We start from the raw sequence: 21624 nt of genomic DNA on the forward strand, positions 1-21624 counted from the left end.
TAAAATTTTTAAAAAAGAAAGAAAAAAAAAAAAAGGAAAAAATCAGAGTTCATAGTATTCACAAAGCAACTTTCACTTGCTTCTTGACTGATAGGATGATGATGTTTTTCTTAACAATGTAACTCCTTTCAGTTATAGTGATGGTACTGAATTGCCCATGAACCAGAATGACATTGCTAGCTCTGCCTATGAAATTTCTTTCCACTAGTCAATCAGCAGCAGAACTAGTGAAAAAAAACCCGACAGCTATACAAGATCTCATCTTTGTAAACCACTAAAGACATAATATATGTTTGTTATTTGATTAAAACTCTTCACATTATGGATCTCTTAAATAAATTCTTACAATGACTCACTGTAATGGATGTTAAAAAGCTTGCTAGCATGCTTCATTGCAAACAATCAACTGAATTTAAAAATTCAAAAGACCCAGAAAGCAATGGAATATCATGATTAGCTGTACACCTTAAAATTAGTTCTAAGCATTACATCAAATTTAAACTACTGTAAATGAAGTACATACACAGAACAAGTCATTTCAACATGAACCAGAATATCCTTAATTTTAGAGCAACTTGCTTGTACCACAGCCTAAAGCTGACCTACCCTTTCCACGACATGCTATTCTTATAAGCCATAGTTCCTGTAACTGTAGCAAACTATAGCTTTTTGGCCTAAAATATCATGGTGGATGGCTGACACACACCATATTGGTCTTGGAAGGGACAGAAAAAAGAGAAGGAAATTCAGTTTAAATGTTTCATGTCAAATGTCCAGAAATGAAAGTAGGAATAAATACGGTTTTATACTATATTTATTTTCATTTTTAAAGAAAACTTTGTACTCTTAATAGCATCGTGCAATACCAATGTACTTTGCAAGAGCATCTAAAACGTGGCATTATTAACAATAAAGTTTTTCTTTTGGTGAAAAAAACATGCACATTGGGCTATTACTGTATGCTTCCAAAAATATAATCACTTTAAAACTCAATAGAGCCCTTATGAAAACAATAAAATAAATAAAATACAACTTTGAAAAACAGAGTTTTGTGTCTACATACCAAGGCTCCATCTCCTCTGGGCATACTCTACTGGGGGTTAGTACGGCTGCTCAGAATTTTGTAATGACTCTTCTCAGCTGCCAGGTTAGACAAATGAAACCAGACCAGAAAGCTACTGTGATAATTATCTCCCTTCCTGATACCATAGTAGCAAGCAAAGGTGTGCTTTTATGTCACGTATGCCACAATATATGACATCTGACATCAGATCTGCGGCTAAATAACTAGCTGGTTATCCAACCACCATCACCCAATGTTGATTTGAAATATTAACAATCATCCAACTGGTAGACTTTTAGAAATTAAGGGAGGCCACCATTAGCAAACACAAGCCATGCTCACGGAGAGACTCAGCCTGGTGTCCCCATTGCTCCACTGATGACCTGGTCACAGCACTTCCCAACCCCCTTCCAGCCCCACAACATTAGAAGCCTACAGGTGAAAACCAGGGAGTTGCATGCCTCAGCGCAGAGTCCAAGACACAGCCTAGACACAATCATTGATGGAGGTACGACGGGTATTTCATTGGGCCAAGAACACTTGCTGGAAAATTTACATTACTGATCTAGATTCCAAGATGAGAACTCCGAAAGAAAGACTGCAATGGGGAAAAATAAAGAATAAAATACTATACAGTATGTCTAAAATACACATCTATTAAGAAGTACAGGAAGAAGAAAGTATTTAAGCTGATAAATATGCCAGAGAAAAGCCTGAAGATAAGTGAACGAAGCAAAGTTATCATGTTGGACCATTTAATCACAAGACTATGAGAAAAAGATTTTGAAGAACTCCAAGAACTTTCCAAATGCAGGGAAAAAGGGACTTTTACCATGCCAGTATCTGTTGAAAAATGTAGAGTCATACGCTGACAATCTATAAAGTTCCTAGAATGTGATGAGGATTTTTTTAAACTTTTTAAATATCGTCAAGGCTAGTGGAGGGTGTTTATCTTAGGCTGGTTCTCCATTGCAGGTTTGACCCATCTACAAATCCAATTGTTAAAAGCAATTTGAGTAAAAATCATCACAAAATGAGAGATCAGCACTCTAAAAAAGGAAGCGTGAAAGAGGAATACATGATATCTCTTTGCAGAGAGATCAGATATATTTCTCCAATAGAGAAAAACAAAAATGGGCTTCAGAAAAGCAAACTTCAGCACTATTGGGGAACCAGATATGCCAGGACAACACTTTGAGGGAAAACAGAGTGTTGTAGGTGCCCTTTTCCCTGCTACGGTATCAAAGTGTAGCCATGCTAAACACTGCAAACTATTGGGGTAGCTGCTGCGTTTCACTACCTGGGTAGCAAACTACCCCAATGCAAATCAAAACTAGAAAGCACATTATGAAAATATTATGGCTAAACCAGGTAGAAACCATGGTAAAGTTTTTGAATTAAAAAGCCTTCTCAAAATCTGCTGCAGCAGTGCGTTAACAAATCTCAATATGTATTTTAATAAATAATTTAACAAGAATTGAATCTGTGAAAATTCTAGTTTATATCAGAAAATTCAATAGTCTACCTGTTTCTAGTACAGGAACAAGACTTCTCAATTTAAGTATTTGCTGCCATCATGTGTACACCTCAAAAATTGCAATCTTATAAAGGGTACTTTTCATTTATCGAGTCAGAAATCAGCTATCAGACTACACGTGAGGGCATTACAGACTTCAGTTAGAAGGTGAAGTTTCAAAGGTTGCTAATGTAATATGAATTCTTCCCTCAATACAGATTGCATATATATCAAACAGCTTACAAACTCAATTCAATTACAGAGACCACATGCTTTCGCTATGCAATCATAAAAAGCAAGAAACTGATTATGAGATAAATGGTATTTGGTGGTCCTCAGAAAATAAACCAATTGCTCCGGTTCATTCCATGTATATATCAATACTACCAACACAATTCAATACCTTCAGTCATGGCATCTCCAAAGAAACGATGCTGATGGTGATTCAAGTTCAAACCTTTCCACCAGGCTGCTTCTGGTTCAGATTCAGAAAAAGAAAAGGAAAAAAAGAATATTCCAGTGACCTAATGATCTGTTAATTTCCTCTAAATTATGGAACAGAATACTTCAGGAAGAAGAAAAAAAATAGTATAAAATAGCATAAAACTAGCGTATCAATTTTACATCATTCAGGAATTCCCATGGAGCAAGGGAATATGCACCTACATTTTAAGATCAGTTGCTAGCCAGTCTTGAAAGATGTGTGCAAGATTAATTCAGAAGGTATTCTACAGATTTGGCTAGTTACTGCAGGGGAAAAGAAGTGCATCATGCTCTCTTTTGCCTCAGTCTGCTCTGTCTCTCACTAATACTCCTGAAACAACAAAAAAGGACCATATTAACAGGACCCAAGCTCCCCACATATCACTAAGCCTAAAAACCAACACCCAGTAACTCTACTTCTAGTATCACTTCTAACTTACTTTTAGTATAATGAACATTTCATTAGAAATATCTCATTAACATTACTTCTGGAAATGACCTTTAAAGACCTATAAATTCAAACATTTTATCAGACACTATGATTCAATATGTTTTCCAAATCACATCCTTCAAAAAATGCAATTTGAAATCAGCAGCTTTGAGACACAGAAATAAAAGTATTTCAGCAGAAATTTTCTGCTCATTGTATTCCCAGGAGCAAGCCGCATAAACAGCAGTACATCAATTAGAAGATGTATGGTTATAGATAGTCGGCTTCAGTGTTAAAACAGCCAAAGCTCTTGGCATTATGAAAGACAGCTAAAACAACATGAAGATTGATAAAGATGCTACTAAATACAAGATTATGAAGTCAAAATCTGAGGTTCAGCTTCCTGCAAAAAAAGGTTTTGATTAACTGACTTTAATATAAGTGAACTGTATAAAAAAAGCCTTCATCCCTTAATAGGTCCAAACGCACCAGCGTGTCCCAAGTACAGCTCTATATTCTGATGTTATACACACATCTGGGGCTTTAAAAATCCTCCAATTTGTATAATGCTACTTGTGCGGACACCTCACATTACGTTGAAAGAAATAAAAAACAATTCTGAAACAATTATTCAGATGTGCTCCAGATTCCATTTTAACTCACAGAAAATACCAATTTTGTGTCTACACAGGACAGAAAAAGCACATCTATACAGTATGCGCAATTACAGCACTCATAATATTATTGCAGTAATTACAAAATATGGTACTTGACAGCACTTGTGGAAAGTTGGCAGTGTTTATAGTGTTGACAGTGGAAATGCACTGAAAACATAGTAAAACCTACCATGCTTACAAAACACTACAAGCTGACAATATTCACACAAGTACCAAACAAATGCTAGAAGGAAGGTGTCAATAAAATATAATCCTTATAAATTTGCAATTCCAATTCATACTGTTTGTCTGTCTGACCCACAACATTGTCTTAAAATACAACAAAGTTCAAAAGATTTACGGATTAGTTACCTCGATATTATCTTCATCTGAAAACCTAACCTTCTCTAAAGGTTCTCTAAATTCTACTGTAAAGTACTTCAAATAATAAAAATAGGCAGTGCTGGAACATCAGGATGGGGGCAAAGCAATCTATCTCCCTTTCTTTTCTTCTTTTTTTTTTTTTAAAGTCTAGGAGGAAACAACAAATCTAAAAAGACTCATACTTGCACACATACAACTTAAAGACAACTTTTTAAGACATAGATTTTCTTTCTGTAACCTGTCCCAAGTTAAACTTTTTGAAATGGCTGTCAAGGAACACTGAAAAAGCAGGCTAATTTGCAGCAAATAAGATAAACTGTTAGAATCAAAGAGTACTCAGGGATCTGAATGTGCACTGCCAAAATAATGGATCCCTGATCATTACAGCTCTAACTCAAAAAACTCTAGAGGCCCTGAGAATTACGTACTATTATGTATATAATTTATACATAATAAAGGCTTTCGATTTCCTAAGTTTCAAACAGATACACAAGTATTACAGTGTGTTAGCTAGCATGGTTATGCATATGCTGTCTCATAGCTTGGACAGAATTTTATACCACCACTAGATGGAAACCTGAATTACCTTTTAAACTGACAATTCTGTAAACGCTCCATTGCTGGTTCTGCTTCTACTGTGTCTGACCATTCCTATTTCTTTATTTAGGGATCTAATCACACACTGGCTCACAAACCTGTACTCACTTGGAAAGTCCATGAGCAGGCATCCACAAAACTTCTACCGTGTCTTTGAATCTAAGAGCATTAACATAAATATGCCCTGCTCATTTCCCAAGACAGTGCTACTCAATGCAAGGAATAAACTGTTAACGCATATTAGAGATTTACCCCACTTCTACAGCAATTTAAACTTCTCAATCTAAATTATAAATAATAAAAATTGCTGTGCTCTGCCAAGAAATTTCAGTTGAGGTTTAATTAATGCCATACTTGAAATATCAAAGGCATGGTATATACTTTACAAACACATGCAATGATCAAATCATCTGAAATTTACAAACCTATTTGCACACCAAGTATTTATACAAAGTTCCCTCACTTCAATGGCATTTACCATGCAATGTATTATAACCTGAGGTGACCGGCACATGCATGTCACTGACATTACTGTCTGATGTGACCCCAATGAGTCAGATATTATTTCCCGCTGTGTCAAAACAGTTGTGAATAAAATCTTCAACTAGCAGACACGCACAGTTATCAGGACAGCCATCTGACTAGCTACATGCAATCATAGATACAATAATGTAGAGATAATTGGCATAGTAACTGGACAGAAGCATTGAGAGTACTGATGCCACAGCTTATGGAATTCTGAATTTGGAAAATACAGTAAAGGTCTAAAACAAAACCTCACATTTGCCTTTAAGTCTTATTTTCCATCAACCCCAGACCACACCATTTTTGAAATACGAAAAAAACGCAGCGTGTTTACACATAACAAAGTTAAACAAAAGAAGTTAATCAAATGCTTTCTCATATCAATATGTACACAGGGAAAAAAACCAAGAACAAGAAATCACTGGCTTAGCAGTGAGCGGATAAATCTGAAAGAGAACGATGCTGGTCTCCAAATGAGAAGTATCAAATGCCCCTTCCCATGATGGGCATGCACCACACACAAGCCAGCAGGTACCCACCAGGTTACCCCAGGTCTCTCTGCATAAGAAAGATCCCAGATCACCTGGATTTTCCATGGAAGAGGAGCAGACACCAGGTCCTGCTTCTAAACCCAAATTTGAAGGACCACTGAAAGGATGGAAGTGATGCCATAATATGGAAAGGATGTTACTACCGTGAAATTTTGCTATAGGGATCCATGGTAAACCTTTATTTTTTTGGCCAAAGGGACAATTGCACATGAATGCTGGTTCAGGAAACTCACCAAATCATGGGTGCACCAAGGCACAATTGCCATCTTACACAGGTAGACTTCAAATCTTACAGCAAAGCAGGCCACCAGGAACGCCAGGTCAGAGCAGTAGGCTGATTTCCTGCAGCTGGTCATACCCGAAACCTACATGCTCTTCAATTTATGAGCCACAACTCTGCGGCTCTCAGAAAAGTGAGAAATTCTTTCCTGCCTTTTGAGAAATATCAAAGAAAATAGAGGAAATTGTCTCCAATTTAGTTCTTACAAATTAATACCCAGTGAACACCCTAAGTGGGGGCTAAATACATAAGTCTCAGTAGGAATTTACTCTTAATAAGAAGGTTTTCATCCAGATAGCCATAAAAATCACTAAAAGCAAATTCCAATGTATCCGGTAATGTTACAATGAAATACTACTCTTAAATCCTATTTCACAACTTTTATTAAAGTCATAAAATGGCAAAAAACTTAAAGTCATATTTCACTTCCAAAGAAATGTATTTTTTTGTCAGGCAAAGAAAAGATCACTTATATAATGTACTTCACTGGAAGTGAGAGCAGAATACAGAAAGTCAGCAGCAGTTTCAGACTTATGCAACCTATACATTTGCTGAAAGACAGTACAAAGGGCAACCCAGATGTCCCATTCCCATCCCAGTCTGACTCCAGTACTGGCCACAGCTTCCTTTTCCACCCGTCCCAACTTTTTTTGGCTATCTGCTCTTCAAATTCTCCTTTCAACATCTCAATGTATTTTTGAGTGCCAGAAGCTTAAAAATAAATCAAGAAGGGAGGAAAGATCATACTAACCCAAGAATTAAGAAGCAAAAAATTCTCTGAGTGTATCCACTCACAAGCAGAAGAAGAAGAATCAGGACAACTAAGTCCTGGGAGATATCATGAGACCATCCCACAACCATCCCAGCAAACTAAATACTGCAAGTGACATGGGCAAATGAAAACAAATTTGATGAATGATAATTATTTGTATCATATCAAGCATCAGACTGATTTAAAAAAATAGCCATTCTTGAGAGGCTACGTGACCAGGTTCCCCAGACAGAAAGAGATACAGTTCTGCCTTAATTTTACCAATACAATGCCTAGATTTGTTATCAGGAATGAAAAAAACATCACCTTTCTTCTGAGTATACAACAGCAGATGCCAGCTCCCAAATCAGTCTCAGTTCATCTGAAAGCTTATAAAAAGGCTTTCAGAGTCAAGAGCAGCCAAAGCATTTCAAAGGCAATTTATTCAATCTATTAGATGTGAGAAAATGTCATGTAATTCTGCAGAATTATTCTGCTTATCTCAAGATAGTTCAGACCTTCCCATTTACCGGGTCAGGCTTTTTAAACAAGCTAAGTATGAAATGGTCATTTTCAAAAATTAAAGGAAGAATTAATTTAAATGGTGTAAAACAAATGATTACTGAAATTACTTAGTTGAATATTCTACATTATATCATTTTTAACCTGGAATAAAGTAATCAATATTATCTTAATATTACCTATTCTTAAGTAGGCATTCTCACCAGCCACCATATGATATAGAAGACTGTTGAACTAATTCACTTGTCATATCTGTCAACATTAATTCAATAGCATTCCGAGGTAATAATCACTATCAATCTAATTATATCAGCCATCTCCTGTAAATGAGTACCAATTATTTTAATTAAAATATTAAATATTTAGAAAATAGAAAGGAACATTTATTAATAATTTATATACTTAATTTGAATCTACCTGAACAACCATAATTCCTGAACAACAAAGCTTGCTTTCTTTGTATCCTCCTTTAATACTTTCCAGGGAGTTTTAAGACGCAAACTATCAATCCAGCACCAATGACAGGAAAACCACAAAATTTACATTATTTTACTTTTATATAAATGTACACATACTTGCAGACTACTTCTATTGGTCTTATTCACTTAAGAACTCTTCTAAGAATATTCAAAGGATAGTTGCCCTATGTTGTAAACCCAAAGAGGTCAGTTTAGGTTTCCCATAAAATTACATTAGCCATCTACACAGTTGGGTTCTAACACTAAACCCCTCAATTCTTGTGCATGGCAAACAAGGGGATTCCTTTTAATCTCCCTTACATGAAAACAATACGAAACATTCACATTCTAAGACAATAACATTTGGGAGCCTTTTCACCTCTTTTTTCCCCCCATTTCTTTTAAAAGTTAATCTTAGAAATCTCCCTTTAATTTTTCCAGCTGTGCTTTTGTGGATTATAAGGATATTCAAAGTGCCTGTACCCCTGTTTGAGAATTAGGCTGAGTATTCAGGTCCTGCACTGAGATTTGGGTTCTTCCCAAAAGCCACAGAACAGAACCTAATATTAAAGAATGACGGCAATATTAGAAGCTACAGTTGCTTGAATGCCCTGTAAAATTAAGCTTCCTTTAATAGTTCTTTTTAATGCTTTTAACAACAAAATCCTATAGGTTTTTCACCATGTTTCACAAGAAATAAAGGGTATTCGTTCAGCTTTTCTTTGACAATCAATGTGCCCAGTTCCCTTGAATCAACATGATCTAAATACCAAGGGCGGGGGGGGGGGGGGGGAATATCATTTGGTACAACCATAAAGCAATTAAAATGCCAGGCCAGTTAACTAAACAATTAGCAAATACAAATTAAATTGGAGGACAAAAAACCATACCACAAACACAGACTATGAACTAGTATATTCAAACACACACAGAAGGTCTGACTATCCAAAAAAAGCCTTAAGAGTTTTAACAAAAGTCAAGTAGTTTCATGTTAAAATAAGTCATCCTTGGAAATTTTCATTCAAAAAGCATATGGGGTGGCTTATTAAGATTACACTTCATATTGAAGTTCTTATTCCAAGTCAAGAAACATCAATGCAATCATCATATCCATAATCTTTGCCCTCTGGGGAATATACATTAAGATATACTATTTTAATATAAAATTATGAATACTATTTTTCTGTACCATGAGACATCATACCACTCTGTACCAGACACCCTGCATGCAACAGAAGACATAAGGAAAGAACTTTTCCAGATGGAAGTTGAATACCGACGACACTAAAGTGCATACAGCAAGGTATACGCGTACCTTAATGAGCAAGCAAATTGGAAAGAAAAGTGTTTGACACGTGCAACATGTCAAAATACTGTTAACAGAGCTGTAACTTTGCATTTTTCCTCCCAAAATGGCTAAAACTTAATAGGGAATGTGAACATCATTTTGTATTAATGTTGTAGTGATTTGTTTGAAGGGGCTTTTTGTTTGCTTTGTTTGGTTTTGTTTTGTTAATGTGGTGGGTTGACCCAGGAGGCAAGAAGTATAGTTACGGTTCACGCGTGTGAAGTAGCACATCACAGCTTCGCACATTGCCAACTCTGTGGTTCCTATGCCGTTCAAGAACTGGGGGCTTCGCAGTTACACTGGTGTGTTCTGCAAGAACCATTCCAGAGCCTCCAGCCTATTTCTGATTAAAAGAGTGTCCTGCTGCCCAGAAAGGGTGCAAAGAGGACTCCAAAATTAATTAGAGCATCTTTCTCTGTTACCTAATCCAAGTTGTCTACAGTCCACCTTCCTCAGTTACCAAGCCTTCAAGGGACTGGGAACCACAGCATAGCGCAAGATGCAGAGTGAGTCCCACAGGCCAAAAATGTCAGAGGCTGATTTAAATTCCACCCTTGAAAGAGATTATCATTTGAGGCAAAAAAAAATCCCTGAACAAAATAAAAATTAAAGATGAGAAGACCCACATTAACTATGTGCTAATATCTCCCAGCATCTTGTTAGAAGACAGACATACTTGCAAAGTTATTTATATGCTCACACTCAAAGCAGTTACTAGTTTCCTTTCCTTGAGCATATCATAGCTAATAGCACTAAATGTCAGGTTACAAAATTCAACTTCTGTTCCTTGTAGTCTAATTTTTTTCCCAGTTTTCCCTATAATCTACTTCTAAAACATTTTAAAACCAAGAAACATTTTCACTATCTGTTTACTTCACAGAAATGGCTAAACACATTTAAGTGTAAACATTTTCTTCCTTTTCTAAAACTACTTGAAGGAAGATTTTAGCACTGAAAATAGCGACCTGCAACTTGTCTTTTTAGTTCACGTTAAAATTGGAAGCAGCGATGCAGAAACATCTTGGCAATATCAAGCAAATGGCAACTGAGAATTACAACAGTATCAGGCATTTGAGAGGTAGATACAAACTTTCCCAATTTCAGGATCTATCAGTTGGCAAGAGGCGATTAAAATACACTTATCCCTTCCCTCTGAAGAGAATACCAGACAGTGTTCTCCCTCCTGGCTCCTGATGCCCTAGCACAAGGATAACAGAGCTGCTTCAGCCCCAAGATTTCAGCCACAGCGGGTAGAAGGGAAGGGTCAGATCTGCCCCCCCTTACCCTTCTGCTGGTAGACAGGGAAAGACTGGACGCTACCTATGCTAACCAGCTTCCAGAGCAGAGCAGAATACAATTTTCTTCCACAGAAAGGAAAATAGTTTTGAGATCCAAAAATATCAAACCAGTAGTTCAACGAGCATGAAAATTAACGGGAAGCTTGTCTGTAGATCTGTCTCTTGCAGTTGTTTTCATGCTTTAATTGAGGTTTTTCCTCTGTGATGTGTCTGTAACATGTGCCTGCCGTGTGGATTTTTGGGGGTCTATTAATATGCTAGCACCTGCTGGAGTTCAGGCACGAAGCACCTCAAGAGTCTCCCTCCTCTGCTGCTCCTGAAACTTGCTACATCCGAACCATTTGTGATCCACCTGCTTTTCTGTCGCTGGTGAAACCAGCCACCGAGTTCAGGGCCGGGGGGGAGCAGAGAAGCAACGTTCACCTAAGACTTGTTTCCTTAGGAAACACTCTGAAAAACTTGTCACTCAAAAACTAAATACAAGTTCACGGGGAAGCTATTTACACCTATGTATTTAGCTTATTGTAATTATACAATTAGCTACAAATGTAGTTAAATCTATATATGCACATTTATATAGTGTATTGTTATAAATTATACAGATCATTTCGTGTACATATTTCATACATGTCTGTATAGCTAATTACGTAATTGTTGTCGTTCTGTCCCACACACTTGTGCGTGCATAGCTCTTACAATCGCGCGCAGATGAGGCGAGGAAACGAGACCCATCGGAGACCAGCTGCCCAGAGACGCCGAATCCCAGGGGACTTTGTAGCCCTGCAGCGAGCTGCCCTTCAGGGGAGGGTGCCAGGGGAACGAGGCCGAGCACACGAACCCGCAGCCGCCGGCCCCTCGGCGGCAGTGCGCGGCGAAGGCGCCAACGGGCGTTTTCCACCCCCCCTTCCGTGACACGCGTCCTGCAACAACGCCAAGCCCAGCGACCTGCTGCTGCTGCCGCAGCCACAGGTAACAGCGGGGCTCTTGGGCAGAGAGGGCGAGCGAGGCTCCGGCCGCCGCCTGAAGGGCGCCTTGCGAGAGGCCGGTGTGTCCCCCCGGGCAGCGGGGCGGGCGCCCGGGCCTCGCCAGCTGCCGGCCGGGGGAGGCGGGAGGCGGCTGCGCGGCGCCCGCCGGCAGCGAGAGCCAGGCTCGCAGCCGCCCGACGGGCCGGCGGCTCGGGAGGCGGCCTCCCCCCACCCCCCCCGGTCAGACCCCCGCGGGGCGGCGGGCACTTGCCTCCCATTCCCGCAGGAAGCGCTGGGCCTCGGCGGGCCCGGCGGCCTTGTGCTTCCTGAACTCCTCCTTCACGTAGCGGTCCCCCAGAGCCCGCAGGGCGGCCGGCAGCGCCCGGTGCAGCAGCAGGATCCGCCGGTACAGGCCCCGCGCACCGCCCGGCATGGCGGCGGCGGCGGCGGAGCCCTGAGGCGGCCGCACCGGGGGCGGGGCGAGGGAGCTCCGGGGCGGGCAAGGCCGGGCCGGGCCGGGCCGAGGCTCTTACGGCCGGTCGGCCCGGGCCGGGCCGGGGCTCTTCTGGCGGCGGGCGGAGCGTGCCGGTTGCCGATTCAGTGACCAGAGTATCAGCGCGTCTTGAAACTAAAGCTCTGCTTTATGCCTCAGAAAATCATGCCGAATAAACTCGGAGACCGCTTTCTGCGGAAAATTCGGCTGCACCGTGTTCATCCGCACGGTGCCTAAAACGTTGCCAAGAAATTCAGTTGCAAATACTACTTTTAAAGAAGGCGGAGGATGAATGAGCAATCCGCGTTGTTTCGAAAAGGTGCGTGCGGATGGCAGGGATCACGGTAAAAATTTAAAAAAACTGTTAATTTTTAGCTCCGTTTTCACCACCAGACGAACAAACTGTGCACTTTATACCTGGGTGGAATCTGGCGCGAATGAATTAGTCCACTAAAACCAAGCTTCATACGCTTAAACTTGATTTATCTGCATCTTTAAGCATGGCTGAGACACAAGACGTAGTAAGAAATCTTACTGCCTCCGTGGGGCTGCTGGGGGCTTTGTGCCACCGCGTCGTTGTTACCACCGAGCTCCCGCTTTCTGTTACCTCCCACCTACAGACCCAGCTGCAAGTCCCCAGCTCTCCCTAAGGGTTTTTCAGCTGTTTAACATCACATCCTACCCACCCACATGGAAAAATCTTCATATGTCAACAGTCATGGATATTTTGAAAAAAAAGCAAAGAGTCTTAAAATCAGGCGGTGGCAGCAGTGGCAAAAGTCCTGCCTCATCACGGGTGCCTGTTAAGTTCCTTCCGGCCAGTCAAATCACTGGCGCTACAAAACAAAAAAGAAACATTTCTATGGGCCCAGGGAGCGTTAAGCTTCCCCAGGATACTCAGAAACATAACAAAAATGTACTGCCTCCTGAGAAGCCCAAGTCATTACATGTGAGCAACAGAGGAAAGAGCAGACTACAGACTATTTTGCTCACTACCATTTCTTGATGTTTATTATTCTCCCAAGGACTTCAGTGATGGAATACTGAAGTTCCCAGTAACACAAAAGTTACTGAAATAAAAGAAAACGGTTATAGTCTCACTTTTTGTTACCGGCAGTTTCCAGGTCTCTTCATGCCTGTGATGCTCTCAGGGTGGGCAGATGGCAGGGGAGGCCTGATCCTCAAATTGATTGGTTTTGCTATATTTTCAAACTGTATGTTCTGCAGATGTTTCTTTGGGGAAGGATTTTTTGACTTTATGCGTTTTGTCTACCCCTGTGTCCTTCAATATGTTCAAATCTTTAAAAGACTGAAGTTAAAAAACTGATTTGCTTTATCCATTTTATTTGTGGTAATGCAATTCCACTGAATTATCTGAGGGTGCATTCATTCACAGAATTTATTTAAATCTTTTGAATATAATGACTACCGTACTTAATGTTAACAGCTTTCTCCTTGCTATATCCCTACTATGGGTTTTTTTAGAAGTCCTGTTCCCTTAGTGGCCTGCTTAAGCCCTCTACTGGGCACTTGCTTTGTGGCTTAAATGCTCAGGATGCGTCAGTCAGCTCTGTAACCTTCAATATTTTTTACACCTTATCTTTCTGTCTACAGAGACCAAAAGCCATTTTGCCCATCTTCTGGGGCAGGTGGTTCCTGCCTGGCAGAAGAGGAGGATTCCCGCAGCATCAGTGCACCTCTGGACTGCTTCAGCTGCAGCTCTTGAGCCTCCTCCTTGCGCCTTCCCTAGGCGCTGCCGGAGGAGCAAGGAATTTGCCAGTAAAGTCCCCATGGAGCAGAAGATAGAGCTGTAGGCTCAGCAGGCTGTTTGATAACAGGCTAAGTTGTCAGCCTTTGCCCATTAACAATTTTTATATCCCAAAGTCCTCGAAGGCCTCTGCGCTATCAGGGAATGTGGAGAGGCTGCAGAGGCAGTTGAACACCATATCCAGTGTGTATGGGCACAAAAGGACTCACCATCAGAACTCGTTAAGATATAATAAGATATTAGAGGCATTATTTCCATATAATGTCCTCTCAATCTTCAGTACTCCATGCCACAGCTTGAGTCCAGACACGATTTTAGCCAATGTGCATGAGTGCAACTCCTCTGCTTGCCTCTTGCAGACACCTGCCCATGCTTCCAGGCAGCACTGCTTCTGTGCAGGGCACTGGGGCATCTGTGCTGCTGGTGCTCCATGGCCTGGGAGTGCCTCTTAGCTTACACCAAAGAAAGAGGTACCTCAGGAGAGGGATTCATCCCACCCCTTTTGGGCAAGTGGAGGCAATTATTCCCTATTTCTTTTCAGCTGTCAATAGAAGGATGTACTGGGGTATATGTGATTTAGATACCCCATAAAGGATTCTTCTGTATCCAACTGGGCTTTTGAGCACTGGCTCAGTGCTAGTTATGCTAAAGTCGGAGCGGATCCTCCAAAGATACCAGAGTACCCCTGTACCATCATACTCCATAGTGCCTTTGGATCTGGAGAGGCAGCATCAGCTCTGCCATAGGACAGCACAAAGCCAGGCAGAGTGGCTTAGCTGATATATGAAATAATTATTTACGTGGCTGGGACTGTGTGAGTAGCATCTCAGCCTTTTCGCAAGGATACACAAGAAATCTGTGGTAAAGCATAAATGCAAAGTGCTGTAGTTGCTTAGCCATCCTTCTGAGCTAGCAGCAAATCAATAAAAAGTAGAAGACAGATTTTGACCCTGTGAATCTGCCAGAGTGGCCATGTTGTTTGCTACAGTCCTAACTCCAAATGTAGAAAGACTGGAGGAACATTTCCATGTTTATTTTTTTCTTTCATCGGTAATGGGTTGACTAAAGAAGATGAAGGTGAAGTATTTATTGAGCTGTTATAATTGCTGTAATTTTTAAAATTATCAAGAGCATCCTGAGAGGAGTTCTTTTTGTGAATCAAAATTAATGATTAAATATAGAATGCAATGACATGCTATTCCTTTCCAAAGCTGTTGGTAGTCCTGAAGAAGCTAAATTGTATTGTCTTCTGTTAAAAAAACAGGAAAATCTGCAATCTTCTCTAAACTGTGGGTAAATGTTCAAGTACAGTCTGATTTCCTGCTATTAAAATAAAAAAGCATGTAGTCCTGTCCCATGTTTCCTATTTTTGCATTGTAGAGATCACAACAAAATTGCATCTCATACTTCAGAACTATGAATAGTTCTCATAGTTCAGAACTATGAAATGAAAGTATTAATAAACTCTCTAAATATTCAAATAGGTTCAAGACAGTTCCTTTTTGCATACTATTCCAGACGGAGGCAGCCATTTCTGATTCAGAAGCCAAGCCAAAGATCTGTTATGATGGCACAAATTGCCTGCTGAATATTTTGTGGCATCTTCCAGTGTGCCTCGTAAACTATAAAGACGCAGAATTATCCCTTCTTTGTGGGAAACAACTGCAAAATGAGTAGTTTCGTAAATGACTTAGGAAAAGCTACGGGTAACTGGAGATTCACAGGATGCTTCTGCCTCTGTCAAAGTGGAGTAGAGCTTTGTCCTTGATTCAATCAGTCCTAGCATGGGACGGTCTGCTTCAAAACCCACCAAACAGCTGGACGTGCAAATTATACATGGATGCTGTTAAAAAATGGACCGGCTTTTTCCCCAGGGCTTGGGAGAACATAGGCTGATGAAGATACAAGCCATGTTTGCTGCTGGCTGCAGAGACAACAGCCTGTCCATGTCTGGCCCAGGTGAAAGCAGTGTTCTTCACACAGGCTGTGCTTGGTGTGTCCCAGGCTGGTCAGCAGGACAGAACAGTGAGAGCAGGACAGATGGTTTTCATTCAAAAGTGCCATTTCAGTGAGGAAAAAAGATGCCATAATAAATGCTGTTTGGTATGACTCATCAGGATGGCTTCAGGTACTCATGTATGCCTCTCATAGTAGGATGAAACCAAATAATAGAAAGTATTTCTTATGAAATAAATACAGTACATGACAAGTTTGGAAGGAAGAGTCAGCCAGCGGTTTCTGGACTTCAGTCAATTGCATGCTTGGCGCGTTGATAGGTTTTGGACATTAAAAGGAAGTTCTGCTTTGGTTCAGCTTATGCTTGAGCTGTTCATTCATTGCAGGATTTCTTGTTCTTTCATCTGAAGCATATGATCTGTATCATCCAAAACAGATTTTTTTGACAGACAAAAGAAGCAATTCCTGAGGAAGCTCTGCTTGCCTCCTGCAGTCTTGAAAGATGCCAAGTGTATTGGAAATCTTCAGAGAATTTAGCTGCCAAACTCTATTAAGTTCATGCTTGAACATGTGTGAGCAGAGCTTTGCAGCAAGCCAAATGCAGGCAGCTTTATGCTGGAGGAGTGGCAGGCTTATACATGGACCCTCCTCCTCACCATCTCCCCACCTTCCTCTCTGCAACTCTCCTCTCCCCAGTCCAGTGCCAGACTTCAAAGCACAGAGGCACCAGCACTACTCAGGTAAGTGGTTGTGAAAGAAAGAAGGATTGTGAAGAACCTATGAGGGTTTAATCTCATTTTCAGAAACACCTACTGTTCAGCTGAAATTTTCTAAAAGAGTTCAACTCAGTGAACTAATCCGAAATTAAAATTTTGGCTAGAAAGTTTAAAGAGCATCAAAACTCAATGTAAAGACAGGCAAGATATTTTTAGGGGAAAAATCCTCCACCTTCATATATAGGCAGTGGTGCCAAATCAGGCTGTGAGCTGGAAATCTTTTTTTTGTCCTTGAGCTATTACTGTTTTCAACTTTCAGAGAAAACACCCAAAAGGTAGCCTATATTACAAAACAATTTTTCTACTTTTGAAAATTCAAACAGAAACTGAAAAGGTCAATATTTAGAATCACTGTGTGTCTTCTCCTTTTATGAACAATCTTCTTGGTAAATACACTACTAATCCACTTGGTTACTCTGCCATGTGCTGTTCTGTTCAACTACATTAAAATTCTGTAAAGGATGCAATATACTCCTGTTAATTCACACAAGTACAGTTTGAAAGAACATGTTTTGTTATTTCAAATATAGTATAAAGTGTGCTCCATTCATGGGTAAGCTTTGTTTTTCCGGTCTACTTAGTCATTGTAAAACTTAAAGCCATGCAAAGATGCTTCCACAAATCCATTAAAATTCCTTCCAGAAGAACACAAAAAGAGCACAGAAATTGTTATGCTGATGGTTGTAACAGAGGGGGAAAACCTAACAAGGGAAAAAATGGCCAAACGAAATAATATTTTTAAAAGCTGCAGAAAAGACCATATGTGTGTGAACGCAAAACCATAGCTCAGCCTCAGAGCATCAGGAGGGGAGCACAAGTGAGCTGCTTCTGAACAACAGCGTCCATGGATCCTGGGAGCTCCAGACGACACGCCGTTGGGCCCCAAAGTCTAAACTCGGGGAATAAAACTAGCTAGGCTACATCACTTCTAAGATTTTAGCCCAGCTTCACATTAACCCAAGGGGAATTTAAAACACAACATAAACATGTGTTTAAACAAAGTTAGAAGAAAGCTTGTTGTCCCGTCTCCTGTTTTAATTAAATATGTTTTATATGAAAAGCATAGCTTACAAATGCAAGCTATGTGGTTTCTCTGGCAGCATTGCAGCTCTAAGTAAACACACTATAGTATTATTTTGTTTGCTTTCTTCCCTAATTAAGTTTTAAAAGTTTCCTCAGCTCTCTGTGTGGCTGCTTCAGTTTTGGCAGTAGTACTGTGGCAAAGGGGACTGGGAAGAAGACTATGCTTTCTCTTCCTCCCTCCCTCCCTCCCTCCACTGAGTAAACCAATCACAGATCAATTGGAAATCCCTTCTCGTTCTTTTAAGATATATAGCTGACAGAGTACATGCCACAAGTGAAGCATGAGCCCTATGGGTCATACCAGTATGAGAGTCCATACCCTCCCACTGGGAGAGAAATGAAGCAGTTGACTGCACTGATCACAGGACGTGCAGCTCGAGCACCCAGACTGTGCTGCATGCTTCACAGCAGAAATCGGAGCTGAGCCACAAAATTTGAAGCCAAAGATTAATTTTATCATCCTTTGAAGATGCTTGGATTTCTCCTTTTACCTTCCTCAGAGGCTATGGGTCTTCAGGTTCAAGGCTTTGCTATAAAAGTGTTAGCATTTCACAAATCCAGATCATTGTCTGCTCTTTAAAATGAAGCATGCGTTATCCGTCATTCATCATTTTGGCATAAACGATATGCTATCAGTAAAACAATTTCCCATCTCAGGCTCTTCCTAGCCCTTTGATAGCCCTCTGAATGCATCCAGTCTGTCCAGGACAATTTAACGTACTGGCCAGGTACTGGAATACTTAACTGGCCTTGCATTAAAACACTTGGCATCACCCTTGATGTGAAGCGCTGGATAGGCATCTCTTGTCTCTATCCAGTTTCTGATGTTGTAATCAATCAGGAGAATAAATCCAACATGAAACTGTGTAGCTCTGTAACTGTTCATGTCTGTTTTTTGTGTTCCTACCCTGAAATTCAGCACCCCACTGCAGGCTGGGGAGTATCTGGATGGTTACTCATCCTGGGTTTATTATTCACTGGATCTGGTAATATTTGAGGTTACATTTCTTGGTAGTCAGGATTTTCCTTTGTGGTTTCTTGATATTACATCATGTATTAATGGTTGAGATTCAGGATGGAACTATAGGATACCACATGAAAAAAGGCAGCTTTAACATAAATACTCAAGGTTCCTTAAACCCATTTCATCCAACAGTGCTATCACTGTTCATCAATTCCACCCTCCGCCCCCTTCCCAAACCACCTGAAGGCAGGATCGGTAGCGATCAAAAGACATGCTGCGTTTCTTAGTATTGAAATGATCACATCTGTGAAATATGGGTTTTAATAATGAGTTTATTGCTGTTTGCTTTGTGAATTACGGCTTTGCACTTCTCCTAAACCAAAATAAAAGTTATTTACAAGGTGCCACAGGACGATTTTTTCGACTGAAAAACAAGTAAGTTAGCAATCACAAACTCCTCACTGGTTTGTGAAAGTGGCATTTGGTTTTTTACTTCTTTGAGCTTTGATTTTACACTGAGATGTTGAATGATAATTTGTTCTTGTATGCTGTGGAGCAGTAGCAGCTCCAGGTGCTATAGAAAGCACAAAGCCCTTCAATTGCAAAAGCAAGCTGTAGGAAAAAAATTATCAACTATTTCAGTCTACCATGTTAGATAGTAGGATGGTCACAATCCCTTCAAAAGAAAAAAGTTGGAGACTTTCCACTGATTGGAGATAGCAACTACAAAGTACAATAGCATTGTTTATTCTCCTATTTTGTTTTTTTTTACCATATATAAATTATAACATTTTTATATTAACTTAATAGTGTAGAAAAAATAATTTATATTTTAAAATCCTTGACAACAAGTCTTGAAAGCAGAGTGTTTAACGGTGCAATGATGTACTTCTGCAGCTTATAGTGCAAACAGCATTCTGTAGGACAGCTGATAGGATACAGTCTATATTTCAAATATCAGGTTGTTTAAGAAATGGATACCTGAAATGAAGCCCAACTTTAAAAAATATCCCAGCATTAATATCTGGCAAGTCTTACTATGTTCAAGGGATCATTTTTTATTTTTTATGCATGGAGGAGCACAAGCATACATCTCATGCTTCATGAGCCTGAAATTCTTCAAAAGGACAAGAATTGTATCCATTCTGTTGTTCAGCTTCATATATCAAAATTGTGCTCTTCACAGCTTCCAGAGGGCTTTGCTGTGACTCATTTACTGTCTTCCTGCACTCTGTTTTCAAAGTTATGCCCTGGGAGCAAAACTTCTCATTTAAGACCTGGATTTCAAAGTGCTCTAAAATCCACAGGCATCTCTGACATGTTTTGAAAATTGTTATACCTCATCAGAGCCAGGGGCAACATTATCCATGCAGGTCTGAAGTCAGTTGGTCTAGCAGGTCTTCAGATAATGTTCATTCTTTTCAGCCTTCCAAGGAAGGACTGCATTTAATATGCTCTGAAATCCACTGGGATATGATGATTGTCTTGAAAACTCAGTTGTGACAATGATTGCAGGACAGTTCGCGGGGCAAATTTGGGGTCATTCCTCCCTCTCTGTGGAACTGCTTATAGCAATTTTTGATTCTTGTTTTTTCATGAACAGCTCAGCAAAATCTGGAGGTATGAATCCCATCAAATAGGTGTATATATTGGTCTGATACTGAGCTCAGCTCTTGAGCTTACTGAATGACATTACTGAAATTTGGTAAATAAACAGTTTAGAAATATTTAACACTACTGATTGATTAGGAAAAGAGTAAAACAAAGTCAAAAATTGCTTTTCTGATTCTAGAACACAAATCACTTTTCTTGTCAGTAAATGCTTTCAATTCCTGCTCAGCTATTGTCTGTATGATACATGTGCTGTTATAGAAGAAAACGAATAGGTATGCCACAGATATGCCACACCAGTAGTGTGTGCATATATATGCATATACATATTTTTATATAAATGTATATACATATACATACACCCCCATGCCCCTCCAAGCACACGTATGTATGCTCATACACACATACTCATGCATGAGTGCACACAAAACCGTTTTGTTATTGTAGCGGTCTGAAGTAATGTACTAAAAACATATTTCCTTGTTTTACTTTGTAATCAGATTTTTTAAGGTTTTTAATATGGTGACTTTTTTTTTCTTTCTGGTAACTCATCCCAGTACTTCCCACAATATAAACTGTACCCTGCACATGTGTACTTGACACTCACCGATTGCTTTGCATGCTCGCATTTCAAAATGTGCCTTCAGCTACATTGAGGCTGCCTGTGAGTACTACATTCCCATTCAACAGATGGGAAACTTGAGAAACTGAGACATCCTGCAAAGCCAGCATTCAGTAAGACAGTGGCAGAGACAGGACAATAATTTAAGACATTCCTGGGTCTCAGTTCAGTGCTTTAGCCAATAGCTCATACTATCTTTGAGGTTTGCACAACTTTGTATTAATTCACACTGTGTCAATGTGACAGCTTTTACTTAAAACTTTTTGGACAATACCTCATCATCGTGTGATAAGTTACCCATACAAAACCAATGTAAAGTCTATGGGAAGTTTAGTAAAATCTTTCTATATACACTGCAGAGGCTCTTTTGACAAAGGGAACATGCAGTTATTGAGGTTTGAAATCTTAACCCTAAAATGAACTGAAAGATGTTCCCACAGCAGAGTTGCAAATGCCCCTGGCAGCAAAAGACTTGAAAGATACTGGTTGTCTCTGATTGATGTTGAGTAACAGAAATATGTCTT

The 21624-nt window shown here is 40.0% G+C and overlaps 1 protein-coding gene across 1 annotated transcript in view; it reads right to left on the reverse strand.

Annotated features, from left to right (window-relative positions):
- The window catches only part of SDHAF3 (succinate dehydrogenase complex assembly factor 3), a 40410-nt gene extending 25618 nt beyond the window's left edge, over positions 1-14792 (reverse strand). Inside the window, 2 exon segments of the mRNA XM_049798920.1 lie at positions 12099-12448; positions 14780-14792. Coding sequence (XP_049654877.1) covers positions 12099-12448; positions 14780-14792 — 363 coding nt within the window.
- Positions 14793-21624: the final 6832 nt, after the last annotated feature.

The sequence above is a fragment of the Accipiter gentilis genome, chromosome 4 (assembly GCF_929443795.1).
Source record: "Accipiter gentilis chromosome 4, bAccGen1.1, whole genome shotgun sequence".
In the NCBI taxonomy this organism is placed as follows: Eukaryota; Metazoa; Chordata; class Aves; order Accipitriformes; family Accipitridae; genus Astur; species Astur gentilis.